The sequence below is a fragment of the Siniperca chuatsi genome, linkage group LG18 (assembly GCF_020085105.1).
Source record: "Siniperca chuatsi isolate FFG_IHB_CAS linkage group LG18, ASM2008510v1, whole genome shotgun sequence".
NCBI lineage: Eukaryota > Metazoa > Chordata > Actinopteri > Centrarchiformes > Sinipercidae > Siniperca > Siniperca chuatsi.
In genome coordinates this window covers 22,339,348-22,361,725 of record NC_058059.1, presented here as the reverse complement: position 1 = coordinate 22,361,725, position 22,378 = coordinate 22,339,348, and the positions used below count along the sequence as shown (strand labels likewise).

The window sequence follows — 22,378 nt, the reverse complement described above, 5'->3', positions numbered from 1 at the left end:
CCTAACACGGTCTTATTAATTTGACATTAGTTTAAGGTTGATCAGCTGGCCTCAGCTTTTTAATGGTGAGTAGAGCAGGTCGGTTTGCATTAATGACTCTGATCAGGGAGTTTTTTTAAAACAGAGCACAGCCACAGCTCTGCCTCTGCCTGCTCCTGTAAAGCGTCCTGTGAAGCAGGTATCACAGACAAAATACAGGGGCTGGCTGTGTACTCTGAACACACCAGCTGACATTATTACAATAATATTATAATTATATTTATATTGTAGTTCTGTAGACTATATGTAGGCCTATATACAGTATATATCGCCATCAATATTGTTTTCGCCATATTACCTTGCAATAATGTGATTATTTTATCTGCTGCACGTAAGCCACATCTCTGTTACTGTGTTTATACTGCATGTTGTCAGGCTGTGGTTTCAAACAGTTGCGACCTTTCAGCAAGTGAAGAATGAGAGAGGAAAAGGCTTCTTCCTGTTATTCAAAGTTTTACATGTCTCTGTATAATGAGGGCAGTGAATGAACTGAAGAAAAAATCATCTGAATATTCATCGTACTACACACATACTGTGCAGTATTTTCTCTGAGCATCACTGCCGGCCTGTGATACTCTTACTCCTCTTGTTATCTTTTCTTCTGCTACTTCTCCTGTTATCCAATCAGGAAGGAAATACATGCCTAACACGTAAAACTGATCACAAAGACAATGTACAGTTGGACTGAATTTAATCCCAGTTCACTGACACATAACTGCACTGTAGAGTACAATATGTGAGGTGATATCTGCCAATAACAGTAACAGTGACAGACTGTGGCTCATTTTAAGGACTGTATTTGTTACATATTTTTTATTTAGATATTCAGATAGTTACTTTAAAAGCAAAAGCCCTTGTGTAGTATATCACTTTGGAGTTCTACTGTCCAGATATTTGTCTGATAATAGTCCCGTCCTTCCCTCAATGTAATTATAAAAAAGCACACACACACACAAACACAGAATCTGGGATTATCTGAGGGATTATCTGAGCCCAGTAATGACGACAAATACCAGAGGTGGAAAGTAACTAAGTACAGTTACACTACTTGTTTTTGTACCTTTTAAGAGGTACTTGTATCTACTTGATTATTTCTATTTTATATTACTTTATACTTGTACTTTAGGCTATATATCAGTGGTAAATATTTGCATCTATAGTTACAAACTGCCAACATCTCTGTCATGAAGAGACTATACAACTTTGAAAAAAACCCCACATTCCTTCTCTTAGAAAAGAAAAGTTGAATTCACAAGCAATAAAATGCACCCTTACTCATTTCAACACACTCAGGGGTTTTCCTGTTATAGCCTCACTTGGTCTGCTATGGTAGATAAAAATCGATGCAGCAGAACCAGAAATATCATCTTTTTCCTTCCACACACTCTTCTTCCTTGTCGTAACCTGGTGCCTGCAACTCAGCAATGAGGAGCGGGCTACAGAGGTCTGGTAAACTCCACGGCCCAAGATTTTCTTCATTTTCAAACTTTAAGTCTTCAGACCCAACCGACATCCCAAAATCCCAAAACTTTGTGCAGCTCTCTGGAGACACAAATAGCCTTTTTCATATAGTAGTACTGCCCAAGACCTGTAGACTGACTTTGATGTGTAAAATTCCCCTTTAAGGACTTATTAATTGATAAAAGAGTTTTTGGGAAAATGGAGATGGATGGTTGGATTTTAAAATGTATGTATTGTAATAGATTAAACTACCCAACTGTATATAAAGTAGAAAAGTATAAAGTAAAATCAGCTCTGTAATCCATACAATATAGTCTATATAATATAATGTACCTAATAATATAAGTGTCAGGGATACTCCAGGCTCCACTACCCACTAATGATCCACACCTGCTCCCAATCACATTCCTGCTCCACATTAGCTCCCAATCACAGTCAGCATAAAAGCCCTGCACTCATCTCAGTATGGGTCCGACCTCGTTTGATTTTAGGACTCTCCATGCCACACGGCAAAATACCTATATCTCTCTTCTCCACACAATCTCCCTTCTCCAGCGATCCTCCAGTTTCCAGTGTATTCTCCCTCCTACAGACTTCCTTCTCTCCATACTCACTCTTTCGGGCTGTTATCCAATAAAGAACATTCTCTGTCCATCTCGGTGTCCCCTGTCTATCTGTTCTGTAACAGAAGGTCGGACCTTACCGAAAGGATGACAGCCCTGAGCCCCAAAGGCTCCTTCCTGGACCTGGAGATTCTGGTTCAGCAATATTTCCTCACCCATCCTTCACCACCTCTGACTGAAAGCGAGATGACACCACTAGGGACCTTCTCAGGCTCAGCAGAGAACTGCAAGGAATTTTTGGTGAGAAGTTGCCTAATTTTTAAGTTGTATCCACAAGAATTTCCTACCGATCGATCCAAGGTGGCCTCCTTGGTCCTTCAGCTAGACAGTCGACCGCACGTAGCTGGATAGGAAACCTATGGTCACAAGACGAGACCATCATCAACTCTTTGAGCAGATTCACAACATTCTTCTGGAAGGAGTTTGGCCCGCCATACGTCTAGGGCCGGCCGCCCAGATCAATGAATAGTTTAGTTGCTTTTAATATATCAACTTAATTACAAAGCTGGAGCTGACAGTTTTAAAAAGAGGTTAGAAAAATAACACACAAGGAAGCTGGTGTGGGGTAAAGTAGGAAGAGAGAAGAAGAGCGTGGGCAGGAGAGGAGGATTTCATGGGATAGGGTTTCAGAAAGAAGAAGAATAGGAGCAGTTACGATGGGAGGGTAGTGATGACAGGACCGTTAAACCTGCTACTAATAAATGCAGCCCATTGAGGAAGCTAAACCTTAGCATCCATGTGTGTTTTACGCACACGCTGTGTTGTCATATTGTTTTATTTGTTTCACGTTTTAGAAATGGCTTTTTTTTCCATTACAGAATGATTTTCATTACATTTCTTGTGGGTATTTATGGCCACCATAAATCCTGATGTTTTGGTGACCTCTGATCTTTTGTTTGGCACTATTAGGAGTTATAAATTTCCCCTTGTTCACATGAAATATAAACCAAATGGCCCATCTAATCCAATGTACTTCCCTGACAATTCCTGCTCCCCAGAGGATAAACCCCTTTGGTTTAAATGACCACACCACTTATGCTCTAGCACCACCTTCAGGACAATTTTAGATTTATAATACCATTACTGGAGAGGCTCTAAGAAAAACTGAACTGTTTGTATGTCAGTTGATACCTCAAAAACGATTTTTTTGTTTTGAGGTGCTGCGAAAAATGCAGCTGTATAAAAGGTGCTAACAAACTTAGGACTTCTATTTTTGTGTTAATAAAATCCAGCAAACATCTATATTTCCATCTTAGAAATATCCTATGACCCAGAAAAACAACCTCATGTGGGGCCCAAACACATTGTTATGAAGCATCGAACAAGGCTAAGAGTCCACAGCCAAGCTAGCAGCACTGTGAGGCTGTACTTCGACACAGCAGTTCTTTGAGCTAAATGCTAACTTTAGCATGCTCACAATGACAATGCTAACATGATGATGTTAAGCAGGTGTAATGTTAATCCACCTTAGTTTAGCATTTTAGCATGCTATAATTTGCTAATTAGCACTAATTACAGCTGAAGTTGATGGAAATGTTGTTAATTTTGCAGGTATGTGGTCATAAACCAAAGTATTGGACAAATTGAAATTTTGACCTGATGATGGTGAAAAGTCAGGGGATCACAAAAGTAAAAACAAATAATCCTGTTGGGGACATGAATGTCTGTAACAAATTATATGACAATCTATCCAACACTTGACATTTCACGCAAAGCCACAAATGTCAACCTCATGGTGGTAGTCATGGAAAAGTCAGAGGATCGCCAAACTCAGTAGGACTCATCCTCTGGGCACCATGAACATCTGTACAAAACTTCATGGCAGTACATCCAGTTGTTGTTGAGATATTTCAGTCTGGACCAAAGCGGTGGACCAACAGACTGAACCACTAGCATGACTAAAAAAATCATACGAATGCTTGTGTGTGCTTGTATTTGTCATATACCACTCATTATCGTTGTGTATATATGCACTTTAAATTTTCTCTCTGAAGCACTTTGAGTAGTCAGAAAGACGAGAAAGGCGCTATATAAGTACAGTCCATTAACCATTTCCCATCTGAGTTTCCACCATCACAACCATTGCAGGGACTCACATTATTTATTTATCACTTTTATTGCACAAACAATTTAATACAATCATATCACACAATAAAAACTGTCACATTGCTCATCACCTGAATGCAAACAAAATATACTATATCAAATACTAAAGCAATCAAATCAGAAATGCAGCTGCTAATCACAGCAAAATCACACTAAAACAAAACTAGAAAAAAAAAACTTCACACTAATAACACTCAATAATAATAACTCACTCATAAATAGTAGTTGAAGTTGATCAGGTATGAGAGACGCAATTCCCTGCCCCACATTTTATTTTTGTCTTTTCCTTCCTGTCTTTCTTTCTCCTTAAAATTGGATTTCTATTCTCTAGTTCTTATTTTCATTCTTCCTTTTCATCCTCCCTGTTCTGTCAAACCAATCGGGAAAAGTGAAGACAGTTATGTGTCATCACCATCCTTTTCTGCGCTTTCTTAGAATTTCCATTTCCACTACAAATGACTAACTCTTTACCTCCTCCTAAACTACAGAATCTCAAAGTATATGTAAAAGCAGGAAATTTGTAGATGAGTGTTGTCTAAGCTTTGAAGTTTTAAACTTTGTCTTGTTGGCTACATTTAGGTTGATAAGTGAAATTTTGAAAATCTGAACATTTATCTGCTTTTGCGAAATCTCATAATTTCACAGTTTAAGTAGGGAAAGTTTCTCAGCAGGTGCCTTTGAGAACAATCCATGATAATAAAAGAAACATGGAAACCTGGCTGAGTTCACACAATCCACTCCTTTCGGTACTTATCAGACAGAAAACTTTTTCTTACAAATATCCTGTGAGATTCATTATTCCTCTGATGAACACGCTTGTTTTCACTGGGATTTAACCTGTGACCTTTCAGTCGTGGTAATATGATTATGTGCTGTCTACAGTATTGTATCGCTGACTGAGTACTGCAGTTTTATTTTCATTCATGTTTATTGTACCTAGCAGTAAAAAATGAGGCTACTTGAGCAAAGATCAAAAGAAACGTTTGCATTTGTTTTGCATTTTGCAACTGAGTGGAATCAAGCTATCAGGCCGCATGTCACAGTTATAAAACTGAACTCCTGGACTCATTATGCACACACTACAAACACAATCTGATCAGAACGTCTCCTTCTGTAGACTGAGGACTTTGGGTTTAGGAGGTCAAGATTTAAAATTCAAGAGTCATACATGGGATTGCTGAAGTTTCCCAAAGTCCTGTGTTCGTCGTCCAGAAGAGGACCGTAGGATGTACGTCTGGAATGGGGAGGAAATAGAGAGATAATAAGAGATGAAGTCAAGTGGGGAAAAAAATATATGACAAGGAACTACTGTAATATATTCACTTTCAAAGATGAGATGACAGTAGTCTTATTTACAAAGGATAATTGGAAATAAAGATACCTAAAGGGCTGTTCTTTTGGTTATACAAACATTTTAGAGCTGCTGAAGCCTGAAATAATCTCATAGGTTGAACTAAAATTGGTTGTGATTGGTTGTGTGTTTTTATCATTATCTACTATAGTAAGAATAGTCCCTATGAAATCTGTTTACTGCGTGTTTAGTGGAATTTTCTGAGTAAGCAGGACATGGTTTATGAAAAAACATGTTGCTTTTGATTTTTTTTAAATGCCATTTTCAATGCTATGAGCTTCATCAATGAAATTCCATTCCTCTTTATTGTGTTGGGGTGGAGGCAGATATCTCGAAAAACGACAAATAAGATGAAAACTAAAATAAATGTTTTTTGTGATTTGGGTGGCCTATGCCTTTAAATGACTGAGCCAAAAGTCACTGACTTTACTCAGTGAGGCTAAGAGCAGGCACACATTCGTAATTGCTGTTTTTCAGTTAGTTCAAATAGAACAAATAATAATAATAATTAACTTTATTTATGCAGCACTTTTCAAAACTAAGTTACAAAGTGTGAATCTACATGATATTACATTTCCCACAAAATGTCATTGCTTGAGCTTTAGTGCATTAATAGTAGCATGTTAATGTTCTTTGGGCTCACCTGATCTTTCTGTAGTACAGCATAATCAACACAATGACAATGACGATGACAATGAGGATAAACAGACAAATGGCTGCAATACTTCCTGTAGAGAGATAGAGAGAGTGAGACAATAAGTCTGAAAATATCCATTGTTGGTTGAAAAACATGTTTTTTCCTGCAATAGAATAATGATCTGTCCAAGGTGTTTCCAGGTACTTTCTTTCAAAATTTCTTACATTTCTTTCTTTCTTCCTTATGTCCGTTCCACCTTTTACACAATACTTCACAACTTAAACCATGTATCTTCAGCTTGCTAATCACCACCGTTGGGCAAGTTACTTGAAAACTGTAATCAACTACTCATTACACATTACTCATTGAGAAATGAACATTACTTTACCAATAACACAACAGCAAAAGTAATGCATTACATTACTCTGTACTTTACTTTAGTTACTCAGACCAGCACTGTCAAAGGTAACTTTAAAGTCCAACTGAAATCACATTTAGGCATCCCTTTTTGCAGCCTAATTTAATGTCAGTGTGTGTTTTTTAAATGTATTGATAATAGTTTTTTTAATATTAAAATGAAGAAAAAAGGTCTTTGGGGAAATTTCATAAATGTTCTTTTTTATCTCACCCAGCCGGAGGAGTGTGTCAGTGCCTGTGTTTGATTGAGAGTAGCTGGCAGGCTGCCAGAGGAATGAGACGTAAACGAACTTGCGCTGTAGCCTACATGTCATGGGCAGACAGTGTTGTTAGTGGTATTGAAGAGTAAGGATCACACCAGCATCTATCCCAACCCAAGTGACGTTTACAACATTTACAGGTACGTTTACAAGCTATTTAATGTGCTGCAGATGACAAGATAATTAGCTATCTAGCCTGCAAGCTGACATTAGCAGTATGCTCAAAACTTTTTGCTCTCAACAGATACTCAGGTAGACTCCTGAGGGCAGGGCTTAAGTAACACAGAGTAGCTTAAATTTCTGAGTTCCCGGTCCATTTTTCACAATTGAGAATGACTTCTGGATGGGAGCCGAAACGTCTTGATTCTGAAAACAGTGCCCAGATGACTACGAATGAAACCTTTTCTACGATAGAACACTCCTGGACGAATGAGGGACTACACCGTCTTATTTTGAAGAATTTTGGGCAGAAAACCTTGGATCTGGTTCGGGAACTCGAAAACACAGCCAGGAAATTAGCAGACCACAGGAACCATCTCGGTTTTTTTCTAAGATGCAGGCAGAGCAAGATTATTTCCAAGAGCCTACAGATTAAACCACCAGTAAAAGGACACAGAGCAGAGAAGATTTGGAAAAGAAACCTGACCCAGATGCTTAGTGAAAGGATCAGGGAAAACAACTCAAGAATAGACAATTTGAAGAACAGAACAGAATTTTTGCAGAAGAAGTTAAGATCCTCAAGAGAGTGATGGATTTTACACAGATAGCACAGGGTGCACAACAGAGGAAGAGCAAGGAGCAGAACATTAAGAAATTTAACATCGTTTTGAATAAGAAGAATCTAGGAAAGGACCAGCACAAAAGGAGATCAGGGACTGAATAAAGGGAGACGTGTGTTAACAGAAACAATTGGATCAAAAACTTGTCAGACCGCATCCTGACACAGGCAGAAAAAGATGTGCTCTCTAAAGGGCTCAACTTTTCAGTTACGTCCAACCACATCCCTACAGTGGACTACATCACAGCCACAGAAACAGCCATTAGGAAGAACAAGATGACAGAAGCAGAGGCTGCAGACCTGAGGCTACGTGTCACAGCAACACTAAAGACTGCCAAACCGCCTCCTTCCAACATTACATCCGAAGAGAGGAGGGCACTCTCAGCACTGCAGAAGGATCACAGCATAAACATTCTACCAGCAGACAAGGGTCGCTGCACTGTGATTCTGAACACACTTGATTATGAAACCAAGGTCAACAACCTTCTTCAAGACACAATCACATCAAAAACTTAAAAGAGATCCAACCAGTGGCTACAAGAAGAAGGTTATAGACTGTCTACAGAAGCTTGAGAAGGAAGAGGTGATAGACAGGCCTCTGTACTCCATCGTGTGTAGCACAGATTCCATAACATACAACATAACCAAACATTTGACTACAATCTTGGCTCCGTTGGTGGGTAACACAGTACATCATGTGGAAAACACACAGAAATTTTTGGACAAAGTGAAACATCTCCAGTTGGACCCAGATGACGTAATGGTTTCTTATGATGCTGTGTCCTTGTTCACCTGCATCCCGACCTCAGAAGCAGTGACAGCGGTGAGGAGAAGACTGCAGGAGGACTCCACCTTGCAGGAAAGGACCAAGCTTACACCTGAACACATCTGCAAACTATTAGACATCTGTCTTAACACAACCTATATCCAATTCCGGGGACACTTCTACAGACAGATTCTTGGCTGTGCCATGGGCTCTCCGGTCTCTCCCATCGTGGCCAACCTGTACATGGAACAGTTTGAGAAGAAGGCATTATCCTCGTTCCCGGGCACACCACCAAGTCATTGGTACCGCTACGTGGATGACACCTTTGTGAAGATCAAGAAACAAGACTTGGAAGCATTCTCAGAGCATATCAATACTGTGGACCTCAACATCAAGTTCACACGAGAGGATGCCAAAGAGAACCGCCTGGCCTTTCTTGATTGTTCTACACTCAGAGGAGAGGACAGAAAGCTCCAGATAGAAGTGTACAGGAAACCAACACATACGGATCAATACTTGCTCTTTGACTCACACCATCCATTACAGCACAAGCTGGGTGTAATCTGGACATTACAACATAGAGCCCAAGAAGTGCCCACCGGCTCAGAGGGTAAGAAGAAAGAGGAAAGGCATGTCCAGAATGCACTCTCAGCCTGTGGTTATCCTACTTGGGCTATCAACAAAGTTAAAAGAGCCAAAAAACAAGACAAAAGGGAAACAGAACCAAGAAGGAACGGTGTCTCCATTCCTTATGTATCTGGATTGTCTGAAAAACTACAAAGGATCTTTAGACAGCACGATGTTCCTGTTTTCTTTAAACCAGGCAACACTTTAAGACAGAAACTTGTTCACCCTAAGGACAAGATCAATGAAACAGAGCAATGTAGTTTACTCAATTCAATGCAGTGAGGAAAACTGCAAAGAACGGTACATAGGTGAGACTAAACAGCCACTTCACAAAAGACTTTATCAGCACAGACAACACGCTAACTCAGGATTGCAGAGCGCCGTGCATTTGCATCTAAAAGCTACAAACCACACATTTGAAGACAGCGAGGTGAAGATTCAAAGTAGAGAGAAGAGTTGCTTTGAACGGGGTGTCAAAGAAGCCATTTTTGTGAAAAAAGAAAACCCCTCTTTGAATAGAAATGGTGGCCTGAGATTCAATCTGCCCAAAGCTTACCACAGTGTATTAGCACCTTGGTCACGCCAATCATATGCTAATCAGGTACAATTAGGCAGAGTAATCAACAGATACTCAGGTAGGTATCCTGAGGGCAGGACTTATGTAACACAGAGTAGCTTAAATTTCTGACTTCCCGGTCCATTTTTCACAAGTGAGAATGACTTCCGGATGGGAGCTGAAACGTCTTGATTCTGAAAACAGTGTCCAGATGACTACGATTGAAACCTTTTCTACGATAGAACACTCCTGGACGAATGAGGGACATAATGTTTGTCATGTTAGCCATCTTAGTTTAGCGTGATAGCATACTAACATATACTAACTAACACTAAAGATGTCCTTAGAATCAACTGTTTTACAGGTCTTGCAGGTTTTGCACACATTAAAATTTTTACCTTATGCTGGCACTAGATGAAAGGTCAAAGAATCACCAAAGTGATTACAATTCATCCTCAGGGCAATGTAAATATCTGCATCATATTTCATAGCAATCCATCCAATAGTTGTTGAGACATTCCACTTCAAATCACAAATGTCAACCTCATGGTGTCGCTAAATGAAAAGTCATCAGATCACTAAAGTCTTTAGTATTGATCATCTGGGCACCATGGATATCTGGAAATTTCATGGCAATTTCATGGTAATTAATGTAATAGTTGTCAACATATTTCAGTCTAAACTAAAACGGCCGACTGATCGACTTACCAATAGACAGACCGACATTACCATCCATAGAGAGATGCTGCTAGCAAAACATAGCAACATTTCGGACAAACTTGTTTCAGAATGAATTTGAGACATGAAACACTATATGCAGTTACCAAATATAGTTAGACTCAGAAGCGATACAATCTAAAACATGCCCAAAACTTCAAAGAATCATTCTTTGCTTCGGATTTATAAGGTCTGACTTAAAAATTTGTTTGTGCCATCCAAGGGTTTCATGAGGTTGCAAGCCATGTCATCATTTGAACACGCCTCATAGTTCCCTGATTGGTCCAACCCATACAGTACGTGGCTGGCCTCAACTGATTATACTTCTCTATGTGACTGACTTTAATCTTCACCTGGTAAATCTCTAACTCTGTATCAGGTAAGACTTGATGGCCACTTTGCCTCCCAATGTACCATGACCATAAGATATTTCCTTTCCCAGTAGATCAAACTGACCTTTGATCTTAAGTATTAAATAGTAATCTCCTTGTTGGAAACTGAACCAAACACATTGCTGAAGGTCTATGTGAGCTGTGTCTGTGTGAGCTGTTGAGCTAAATCGATTTGACTGCCTGGTAAATATCTCAAAATGTAACCAGAGATGTGAAAACCCCTCTCAATATAAACAGGACTAAGAGTCTACAACCATGCTAGCTGCTTTTTGAGGCTGTACTTAGGCATAGTGGCGCTTTGAGCTAAATGCTAACATCAGTATGCTAAAATTTTCAAACACAGTGACAATGATTACATGCTGATGTTTAGCAGGTACAATATTTACAATGTTTACCATCTTAGGTTATTGTGTAAGCAGGCTTAGGCTGATGGGAATGTTGTTAGTTTTGCAGGTATTTGCTCACAAACCAAAGTAATGAACAAATCAAAAGTTTGACCTGATGGTGGCGCTAGAGGGATCAACAAAGTTCAAGTACAATTCATACTGAGGTGAACATGAATATCTGTACCACATTTCATGGAAACCCACTCAATAGTTTTTGAGACATTTCACTAAAAAACAAAAATGTCAACCTCATGGTTGCGTAAGAGGAAAAGTCAGGGGATCACCAAAGTCCTTAGGATACATCATCGGAGAACCATGAATGTATGTACAAAATGACATGGCAATTCATCATGTAAATGTGGAGATATTTCGGTCTGGACCAAAGAGGCGGACTGACCAACCATCATTGCCATCCCTAGAGCTATGGTGCTAGCATGGCTACAATGCTAAAAATTAGCAAAACTTCAGTTACAATAGATATATATTTTAATTATTTCCAAGATTGGAATATTGGTTGCTGTAGTACTGAATGGTAAAATCTCAGCTATTTCAAGACTGTGATTAAACGCTGGAGGCAAATTTTTCAGCTGCAAAGACAAAAACTGGAACTCTTTACCTGCATTTCAATTGGAGAAATGAGGGTCTACAGTTTCAGGCCCTCTACAAACCCCTGCTCTAGGGGTGGGTACTGCCTAATGGACCAGAAACCATTGCTGTTTGTTTTATCAGTTTAATTAGCCTAATCCTCATTGTTCTTTAAATATCATGGGAAAGCAAGGAGGAACTTTTACTTTTGGACTTTTGGTTCTGCTGTGTATGTCCCTGTGTATAACTGTAGAGAAATAATTCCTGATTTAGTTTCTGACTTAAGTTTCTGGGGCTATTTGGTCAAAAAGGGCCACTGGGTGACTCATAGTACTTAACACTTTTAATGGGTCACCTGGCCTAGAAGCAGTCAAGTTCAAAACCACCGCCCTAGAGAGATGTCATAAAAGTTCTGAGTCAGACGTATTATCAGATGTAATGGTTACTGATGATGGGAAGGAAGTTCCTGCACACGAGGGACAGAGTTCAAACACAGTTACAGGACAAGGAGCTTGTGCTGCCACAATAAATGACATTAGAATGACTAGATGTCATGAAAAACTTCAAGGAATGCCTTCTTTCACCTACACAACATTGCAAAAATCAGGCACATCCTGTCTCAAAATGATGCCGAAAAACTAGTGCATGCATTTTTTTTACTTTAGTGTCTACTTTTAAGTCTCTCCTCAAAACACATTTTTATCAGAAAGCATATCCTGATTTGATCTGAACTGGCTGTTTATCTTATTGCATTTGTATTGTATGAATTTTAGTTCTTTATATTTCATCATTCACTGTGGTATTTTATTTTTCTTGTTGTGAAGCACTTTGTACTTTCTTTTGATAAGTGCTCTATAAATAAAGTTTTATTATTATTATTACTTCTAGGTTGGACTATTGCAATTCCCTATTATCAGGCTCCCCGAATAAGTCCCTTAAGACTCTCCAGTTGATCCAGAATGCTGTGGCATGTGTGTTGACAAGAACTAGGAGAAGAGTGCATATTTCTCCAATATCAGCTTCTCTGCACGGGCTCCCTGTAAAATCCAGAACAGAATTTAAAATCCTTCTCTTTACCTACAAAGCTCTTAATGGTCAGGCACCATCATATCTTAAAGATCTCATAATACCATATTACCCGACTAGAACACTGCGCTCCCAGAATGCAGAGTTACTTGTGGTTCCTAGAGTCTCCAAAAGTAGAATGGGAGCCAGAGCTTTCAGTTATCAAGCTCCTCTCCTGTGGAATCACATCCCAATTTGGGTTCGGGAGGCAGACACCATCTCCATATTTAAGAGTAGGCTTAAGACTTTGGTCTTTGATAAAGCTTATAGTTAGGGCTGGCTTGGGTGAGCCCTGAACCATCCCTTAGTTATGCTGCTGTAGGCCTAGACTGCCGGGAGACTTCCCATGATGCACCTCTGTCCTCTCTCCTTCTCTCACTCCATCTATATGCATTTTTATCCCATTACTGCACGTTACTAACTCGACATCTGCTCTCTCCCATAGTTTTGTGCTTTCTCGGTCTCTCTCTTTTGCTCTCAAAATCTAACACAGCAGCGGCGGATGGCTGCCCACCATTGAGTCTGGTTCTGTCCAAGGTTTCTGCCTCTTAAAGGAAGTTTTTTTTGTCACTGTTGCCAAATGCAACAAATAATATTATAAAGAGTACGGTCTAGACCTGCTCTATAGGAAAAGTGCAATGAGATTACTTCTGTTATGAATTGGCGCTATATGAATAAATACATAAAATGAATGAAAAAACAGGTCAGTGGTTAATCAGTTTTGTGAACGATAGAATGAGCAGGAAAAGAACTGTCAGACAGCCTTTCTCTTCAAACAGCTGCTGTTCATTTTCACACATTCAGCCAGTAAAGACTCGACTGCAAAGTAAAGAAGGAAGCATGAGAGGAAACCGTTACGTTCACATATTAACCACAGATCAAAACAGTGCTTAAGAAGGTCAAAGAGAACAGATAATCTGGTGCATTGACTCTTCATGCGTACATTTGACCTCTGTAATGAGAGAAGTGTGATCCTCTCTGTTTTGTTGTTTCCTTTGTTTCCTTTAAGTGTGGTTATGTGTTAAGTAATGCTTGTGTTTGACACATTCAGAGACACTCACATTCGGAGTGTTAAAGAAGGACAGACGATTTACATCAGATTTACATGAAATGTAATTAATGTTTTGTGAGATAATTTGCGGTTTACTGGCAATATATTTTTACCATGCTGGCACATCAGAGGCCATAAGTGACAGAAGGTTTATTCACTTGTATTTTAACATATTATTTCCTATAGCTGACTGATTGAATTTTTTGTACGCTTGACTGATTATGCTGTACATGCACTACATTTTATACATTGTGCAACTGCAATCAAAATCACATATCAAGTCTGGGTGATCCTGCGAAATCTGATGGCATTTTGCCCATAAGTGGCGCTACAGCAACATGATATATTTGAATGACCATGACTCAGTATTCATGAGTCTGATTCATTTGAAACTTTGCACAATTCATTCTTATACTAAATCTGCCATCAATTACAAAAGTTGAACAACTATCAATGTATGCTGTAGACTTGCGAAGACTGTTGTCTTTCTGGGCTGTCTACACGGTCTGTGTCAGCCATGTTTTTTCAGTTGGACCAGATGTGCTGTCGTGTAGCAGCTCATTCATGTTGTATGCGTGTAACTTTGATGTGAAGCTTCTTTTTTGACTTCAAGTCTATTTTCTTCCATTTTACATGTGTAATTGCAGTGACTATGTATTGGGCTATGAGCACTACCAAAGCATCAACAGTACTGTGGCTGAACGCTTCCAGTGTAGACACTGATGGAGGAATGAAGCTGCTGCATTAATTAATAAACAGTTTAGGAAGGTGTGGTAGTTCTCACTTTTTAGTAAAATATCTCAACATCTACTTGATGGTTTGGCACAAAATTTTGTAAAGACATTCATGATTCCCAGAAGATGAATCCTGACAATGTGGTGATCCCCTGATGTTTCCTTGTGCCACCAGTTAGTTGACAATTTTCAATGCTAATGAAATATCGCGACAAGTATTAAATTAATTGTCACGAAATTTAGTACAGACATTACATCGTTCCCAGAAGCTGAATTGCAATAACTTTGATCCCGACTTTTCATCTAGCACCATCATCTGATCTAAACTTGAATTTGTCCAATTCTTTGGTTTATGACAGATACCTGTAAAACTAATGACAGCCTCAGCTTTACTTTGAGTTTAGTGCTAATTAGCAAATGTTAGCATGCTAACACGCTAAACTAAGATGATGAACATGGTAAATATATACCTGACAAATATCAGCATGTTAGTGTTGTAATTGTGAGCATGTTAGCATGCTGATGTGGGCATTTAGCTCAAACTACCATAGCGCCAGTGTAGCCTCACAAAACCGCTAGCATGGCTTAGTCTTGTTCTTATACACAGATTTGTTTTAGTATAAATATTAAACTTGTAAAATAGGGATATTATCCTCTATTTATCTATTATTCTTTCTGAGTGTAAACTAAAGATTGAATAAGTATATAAATTAGTTTGCATAAACCACAACATATTTTACATTGTGTTTACACTTATACTAGAGCAAATGTAAAAAAAAATAAAATAAAGTTTTGTTGCCACATACCTGAGCTCTGAGTCCTGGACATATGTCCCTCTTGTACCTGTGTGGTGGATTGTGTGGCACTGGTGGTGGCGCTGTTGGGCTGGGTGGCGGTGGTGGTGTTGTTGGTTTGTGTAGTGCTGGGGATGGTGCTGGGGTTGGTGATGCTGGTGGTGGTGGTGGTGGTGCTGTTGGTTTGTGAAGTACTGGGGCTGGTGATGGTGGTGTTGGTTTGTGTAGTGCTTGGGTTGGTGCTGGGGTTGGTGATGCTGGTGCTGTTGGTTTGTGAAGTGCTGGGGCTGGTGATTCTGGTGCTGTTGGTTTGTGAAGTGCTGGGGATGGTGCTGGGGTTGGTGGTGCTGGTGGTGGTGCTGTTGGTTTGTGAAGTGCTGGGGCTGGTGATTCTGGTGCTGTTGGTTTGTGAAGTGCTGGGGATGGTGCTGGGGTTGGTGGTGCTGGTGGTGGTGCTGTTTGTTTGTGTAGTGCTGGGGATGGTGCTGGGGGTGGTGATGCTGGTGCTGGTTGGGGTGCTTTTGGTTTTTGTAGTGCTGGGAGTGGTGCTGGTGATGTTGGTGCTAGAGTCCTGGGTCTGAGTTGTGATAGATGTGGACGACGGGGATGAGGAAGAAGAGGAAGAGGACATAGGTAAGGCTTCTTTTTCTGTCGTGTCCTTAGCTATATTGTTGGTAGATTGAGCTATAGACGGAGCCATACTGGTGGGATTTATATTGGTGACAATAGCAGATGACATGGCAGGTTGGGTAGTTGATGAATTCACAGAGCTGACGGTGGTTGACCTGTTCCCAGAATTCAGTGGAGGTATTTGCGAGAAAGAGGTTGGTTTTGTTGTTGAGGAAGCTGATGAAAATAATGTTGGTGTGGCAGATTGATCTACCGTCTGTGCTGTTACTGCACAGCACCACAGTAGACCTGCAATTCGAGACAAAATAAATATGTTTGTTACTTGTCAAAGTTTATTTAAAGTGCATTAATGCAGCAACGTGTTTCAACACATATAAGAGCATATGACAGCCATTCTTGTCTCTCCGATCAGCTCCTTTTTAGGGTGCCCATAGTCTCTAAAGAGACCATAGACTGTTCATGTGTTTATATTCGATTGCTGTACTTAGCACTAGCCTGTGAAAACAGTTGTTTAATGTCTTCTGTGGCTCTGGGGGAGCTTTCCAAAAACCCTGATGATGTCATCATTATGTCCCCCCCAACTTTATGGAAATGCAATAATAAATTGCTGTAGTACCCGTTATTACTAATTGTTGGTGTTTTTTATTCTGTCACTGATTGTTATCACCTTACAGATCATTTAATTTTCTTTATTTGATTGGTATTGCAGTTCACTTAACAGTACCTGCACTGCTTTTGTTATTGCTTATTGCTTATTGCTGTCGGAAACAAGAAGGTACTTCTCAGTGGATATATTTTGATCAACAATACATTTGAAGAATAATAATTTGCACCTGAAATCTATTGGCTCATCTGTTATTTTGGACAGATGTTAATCTTTTATGTGTGGCCCCTGGAAAAAGCCAGCGTCCTGGCTGAAATTGATCAATGCTAAACTAGCAACAGTTAGGTACAGTAGGTACAGTTAGCGGTCCGGCTAAAAGCAAACCATGTTAAGATATTGGTAGGCAGCCAGGTAGCAGAAATCTCAAAATCTGGCAATTAAAAAGAGTGTAACCCCTGAAAGTTTCAGGGTGAAATAATTCACCAATAATTGTAGCCTATAACAGTAATCTAAAGTCACTAATGACCTTTTACTGAATGCAGATGCAGGCATGTGTTCAATTCTTGTGCTGCTGGACTTAAGTGCTGCCTTTGACAAAATTGATCATGGCATTCTTTTAGATAGACTGAGGCACTGGGTTGGCATATCTGGCACTGCACTAGACTGGTTCTCATCTTATCTGTCCAATAGGAAATTCTGTGTCAGCATTAATAACTTCATGTCATCTTTTTCCCATATCAAGTACGGTGTGCCTCAAGGTTCAATTCTGGGACCAATACTGTTCTCCTTATACATGTTTCCCTTGGGTGATGTCATCCGCAGACATGGGATTTCTTTTCATTGTTATGCGGATGACACACAGTTGTACCTCCCTGTCAAGCCCACTGACCTTAGTATGCTGAGTTCTCTGCAGGACTGCCTGTTTGACATAAAAAATTGGATGTCAATAAATTTTCTTCAGCTCAACTCAAATAAAACTGAAATCCTTGTTATTGGGCCCCAACACATCACTAAACAAATACTGCCATCTACTGGTAACCTGTCACAACATATCAAGCCTGTTGCAAGAAATCTTGGTGTCCTGTTTGATAGCAATTTATGTTTTGAGCAACATATCACTAAGCTTGTCCAATCATGTTTCTATCACCTCAGAAACATTGCAAAAATCCGAACTATTTCAAATCTTACTGATGCAGAAACTGTTGTACACGCTTTTATCTCCTTACGCCTCGATTATTGTAACAGCCTGTTCACTTGTCTTAATCAAAAAACTTTGACACTACTGCAGACTGTACAGAACTCAGCTGCTAAGCTTTTAACCAGGACCAATGTTTTAGCCTCTTTACATTGGCTCCCTCTTTGTTTTAGGATTGATTTTAAGATCTTGTTATCCCTTATGAACCATCACATAGTTTGAGATCTTCGGGCAGGGGTCTTCTGTCGGTTCCTGAGTCCAGGATGAAAACTAAGGGGGACAGAGCTTTTACCATCAGGGCCCCGAGGCTCTGGACCTGCCTGAAGAAATTAGGTTGTCTGAGTCAGTGTCTTCATTTAAGTCTCTTCTCAAAACATATTTTTATCAGAAAGCATATCCTGATTTTACCTTTACCTGTTTATTTTATTGCTTTTGTGTATTTTATTTCTTTATATTTCATCATTCACTGTGGTATTATATTATATTATTTATGTGAAGCACTTTGTACTTTGTTTTGATAAGTGCTCTATAAATAGTTTTTTATTATTATTATTATTATTATTATTATTATTAATCCTAGTAATTCTAATCCAAGAATCATATACCTAGAAATCAAATAACAGTCATAAAACAAGGACGGCGAGGCAGAGAAACAAATCAGCAAAACAAGCAGGCAGATATAAAGTTAACTAGCTTCACTTCTAAAAACAAACCAGGCTTGACCCAAGTGGTGGTATGTAAAATAGTTTTATGCAGTTTTATTCAGTGCAGTTCCTTGGTTACATCAGCAGCAGCAGTGGCATCCAGATGGATGAGGGGATGGTAGAAGCCATAAGGACCTGGCCCACTCCATCCTCCATCAAAGATTCCTCGGATTTGCTAACTTCTACCGAATATTCATCCAAGATTACAGTTCCATAGCATTTCCGCTCACCAACCTCCTCCGTAATAAGCACAAGTCTTTGTCCTGGTCACCAGCCACAAATGAAGCACTTTGAAAGAAGCCTTCACCAGCGCACCGCTCCTTGTACACCCTGACCCAGAGAAGCCCTTCATCGTGGAGGTAGACGCTTCTACCACAGGGGTAGGAGCGGTGCTATCACAGCAGCAGGGGAATCCAGACAGACTCCATCCATGTGCCTTCTTCTCCCGCAAACTCAGCCCGGCGGAGAGGAACTACGACATCAGCAACAGAGAACTCCTTGCCATAAAGTTGGCCTTGGAACAGTGGAGGCATTGGCTGGAGAGTGCTAAGCACCCATTTACTGTACTCACCTCACACTCAGACCACAAGAATCTGGAATATCTCAGAGATGCCAAGAGGTTAAACCCACGCCAAGCCCGTTAGGCATTATTCTTTACCTGTTTCAACTTTCATATCTCCTACCGTCCCGGTCCCAAAAATGTGAAAACAGATGCCTTATCCTGCCTATACACCTCCGAAGAGATCAATGACAAACCTGAACCCATCATCCCTAGGAACGTTATCTTAAGTCCAATACATTGGTCAGAAACTTTGGTGCCCTCCTCTAATGCTCTGCCAACGCTCTGCTGGGCTGTCCCCCGGGTTTACAATACATCAGCAGAAGTCAGTGCACTCCACTCATCCACTCCTCCCACACGTCTCTGGGCACTGGCCACCCAGGGGCCAATGACACCCTCTCGTTGCTAAGGGAATGCTTCTGGTGGCCAAACATGGCTAGGGATGTGAGAAGGTACGTACAGGGCTGTCAGGAATGCGCCATCTCAAAGGGCCCTCACCACTTTCCCTCCGGCAAGTTACTTCCTCTGCCTGTTCCCAACAGACCCTGGTCACACCTAGGAGTGGACTTCATCACCAACTTGCTCTGATATCAAGACCTGCATCCTGGTGGTGGTCGACCGGTTCTCCAAGTCCTGCAGGCTGATACCCCTCAAGGGACTACCCACAGCCATGGAAACAGCTGAACTCCTGTTCAACAACGTGCTCCGCTATTACAGGATCCCCGAAGACATCGGGGACCCCAGTTCATTTCATGAGTGTGGAGAGCCTTCTTCTCCCTCCTAGGTGTGACCATTAGCCTCTCATCAGGATACCATCCGCAGTCAAACAGGCAGATGGAGAGGAAGATTCAAGAGATCGGCCGGTTTCTAAGTACCTTCTGCCATGGTGACCAGAACTCTTGGAACCAGTTTCTGGGTTGGGCAGAGCACGCCCAGAACTCCCTCCCTCCAGTGCGTACTTGGCTACCAACCCCCTCTCTTCTCGTGGTCAGGAGAACCATCGGAGGTACCAGCAGTGGACTACTGGTTCTGAGAGAGCAAGAGGGTCTGGGACGCAGCTCACCATCAGCTGCAACGAGCTCTTCGCAGACGCAGAATGACGGCCGACCTGAGACGATCCGATACTCCAGCCTATCAACCTGGTCAGAGAAACTGTCACAGACACACCAGGTTCCACCATCAGCCAGTCCCAACTCACTCCATCACCAAAATACTAATCACACACACCTGCTCCCCACCAGCACCTAATCACAACCGAGATAAAAGCACACCACTCACCTCAGTCAGTTGTACGGTCTCAGTAGTACCAAGAAGGACTCAATGCTACGCCAGCATGATTCTACTCCAGCGTGCATTCCACTCGAGCGTGTTTCCACTCGAGCGTGTGTTCCACACCATTCTACTCCAGTGTTATCAGGCAGGTGATATTCTATATTTATTTATATAACGAATCCCATGAAAAGAGAAAAATCATCAAATAACTGATCCTGCTGATGTAAACACTCACAAAACCAAACGTGTATTAATCCCTGCTGAAAATAGGGCCCAACAAATGTACTCTTTTTTTCTGTTTGAGAAACTACAGTGCCCAGGTGAAAATGACTGAGCCTTTATTTTTATATGAAACTATATATTTGTGAGCTGCTGTTGAAAATTTGCATCTTCAATAGGCACCAATGGGCTTGGAGGTGGATGCCACATACAAGGTGGGGAAGTCAGAAAGTATTGAGAGACACAATAACACACTGTTGCTTTTAGTGTTTTCAGGGGATTTGTTGACAATAAGAAAAATATAGAATAATGCCAGCTTTATCCTTTAACACTGCAGTCTGTTGTGGTATTTCAACAGCTGGGACTTTAAAACACAGCTACACCAATTTTTAGCTTGACTCAGAACAAATAAAAGACTTGAGAGGCGCACAGTTAACAGTCGTTGCACAATTATGTTCTGTGAAATAGGAATGTGTAATGCTTTAGGACAAGAAGCAGAGTTTCATCATCAGTGTTTCAATGAACAGGAAGTCAGGGCAGGTATTCCTGTCTTATTACTGTGGTCACAGTGTTTTAAATTTTGTCTTTTTAGAAAACTCTAAAAGAGAGAAAGTCACTAAGGCACAATTCTACTGGAAATGAATACAAAAAAAAGAATTGTATAACCTTAACACCCATCAGGGAGAGCTGGCTTGTGAGTTCAACTTTTTTGACACCATCTTTAAAACTGTTCTTAAATGATGCTGTAACTTGAATTGTGAAAAATGTCTTGAAACGAGCCTGACTTAGCTGTAAACAGGAAATTATCTCACCCAAACAGAAACTAAAATGACATTTGGAGAAATTTCAACAATTCCAAGGGTTTAGAGCTACATCACATAGCAAGAGGGACATTTTTGCCATGGAGCTTGAATATTAATCAGAATTTACATGGTAGTTGAGGTGACTTGTCAACTTTTTAACATGGTATGTCTGCATTCCCTCCATCTCCCTGAGCCAAAATGTTACCATCCACTATTGAAATTCAACTTATTTCAGCAATTTTCTTGAATGTAGTGTAATGATCTTGATACTTGAGATGTGATCTTCCCCATATTCTGACTTCCTCAAGACATTTACATTAAGGTAAATCTTCTACATTATAAAAAAGAGTGAAATCAGATTTTAAGGCTAGTTACAAAATGAAATAACATGTCAGAGTTTACTTACATGTTATCAGAGTTTGCAGGCTGACCCTCATTATTGTGTTCCTTTTACTGTATATCTCCACAAGCTATTGTAGCTGTAGCTCTGCGTTTTCTGCTCCCTGTGGACAGTTGTAGTGTGTGTGGCTTCATGTGGCTGTAGGTGACTGATTATAAGAACCTGGGGCGAGGCTACATGATGAGTCACATTCAAAACCTCACAGGGCTGCCCAGTCATGCTATGAAACTGTTGTAATGAAGACTTAAAAACTAAAGAACACAGGAATGCATTATAGGTGACAAACTGTATTGGTAGTATACTTTTAGAAGGGCTTGATGTAAATTCTGTCATACTTTAAACTAAATGACCAGTGAGCTTATTGATATATTTAGTTAATGGCCTGTTAAACTGCTTTAAACTAACAAGGAGATGACACAATCACTTGAGGCATTGTTGGTTGGAGATGAAGACTTCAAGTGAAAATGATTTGAAAACAAGTTAGAAAGAAGTGAGATTATCAAACTTCTTTAGCCCACTCCTCATCTCTACTTGAGGCTCCAGGCTACGTGAAGCCACAAATAGCATAACACACCTGAGTCCGACAATGTTATAGGAGTGCTACAAATCGATGTGCTCTTTTAACTTTTCTACTAGTGCGCCATCAG

At 40.3% G+C, this 22,378-nt stretch overlaps 1 protein-coding gene across 4 annotated transcripts; it reads right to left on the bottom strand.

Moving 5' to 3' along the window:
• Positions 1 to 4,220: 4,220 nt before the first annotated feature.
• Positions 4,221 to 21,870, bottom strand: parm1 (prostate androgen-regulated mucin-like protein 1). 4 transcript variants are annotated; one of them, XM_044174000.1, is made up of 4 exons: positions 21,738 to 21,870; positions 15,358 to 16,263; positions 6,224 to 6,308; positions 4,221 to 5,463 (listed from the first exon to the last, which is right to left on the bottom strand). In XM_044174000.1, the coding sequence occupies exons 1-4, from the start codon at positions 21,766 to 21,768 to the stop codon at positions 5,385 to 5,387; spliced, it is 1,101 nt and encodes a 366-aa protein (XP_044029935.1). In that variant the 5' UTR covers positions 21,769 to 21,870; the 3' UTR covers positions 4,221 to 5,384. The 4 variants fall into 4 exon arrangements, with proteins under 4 accessions (XP_044029935.1, XP_044029938.1, XP_044029937.1 ...); XM_044174003.1 differs by lacking the exon at positions 21,738 to 21,870 and adding an exon at positions 17,469 to 17,504; XM_044174001.1 differs by lacking the exon at positions 4,221 to 5,463 and adding an exon at positions 6,846 to 6,937 and having other exon boundaries at positions 6,230 to 6,308.
• Positions 21,871 to 22,378: the final 508 nt, after the last annotated feature.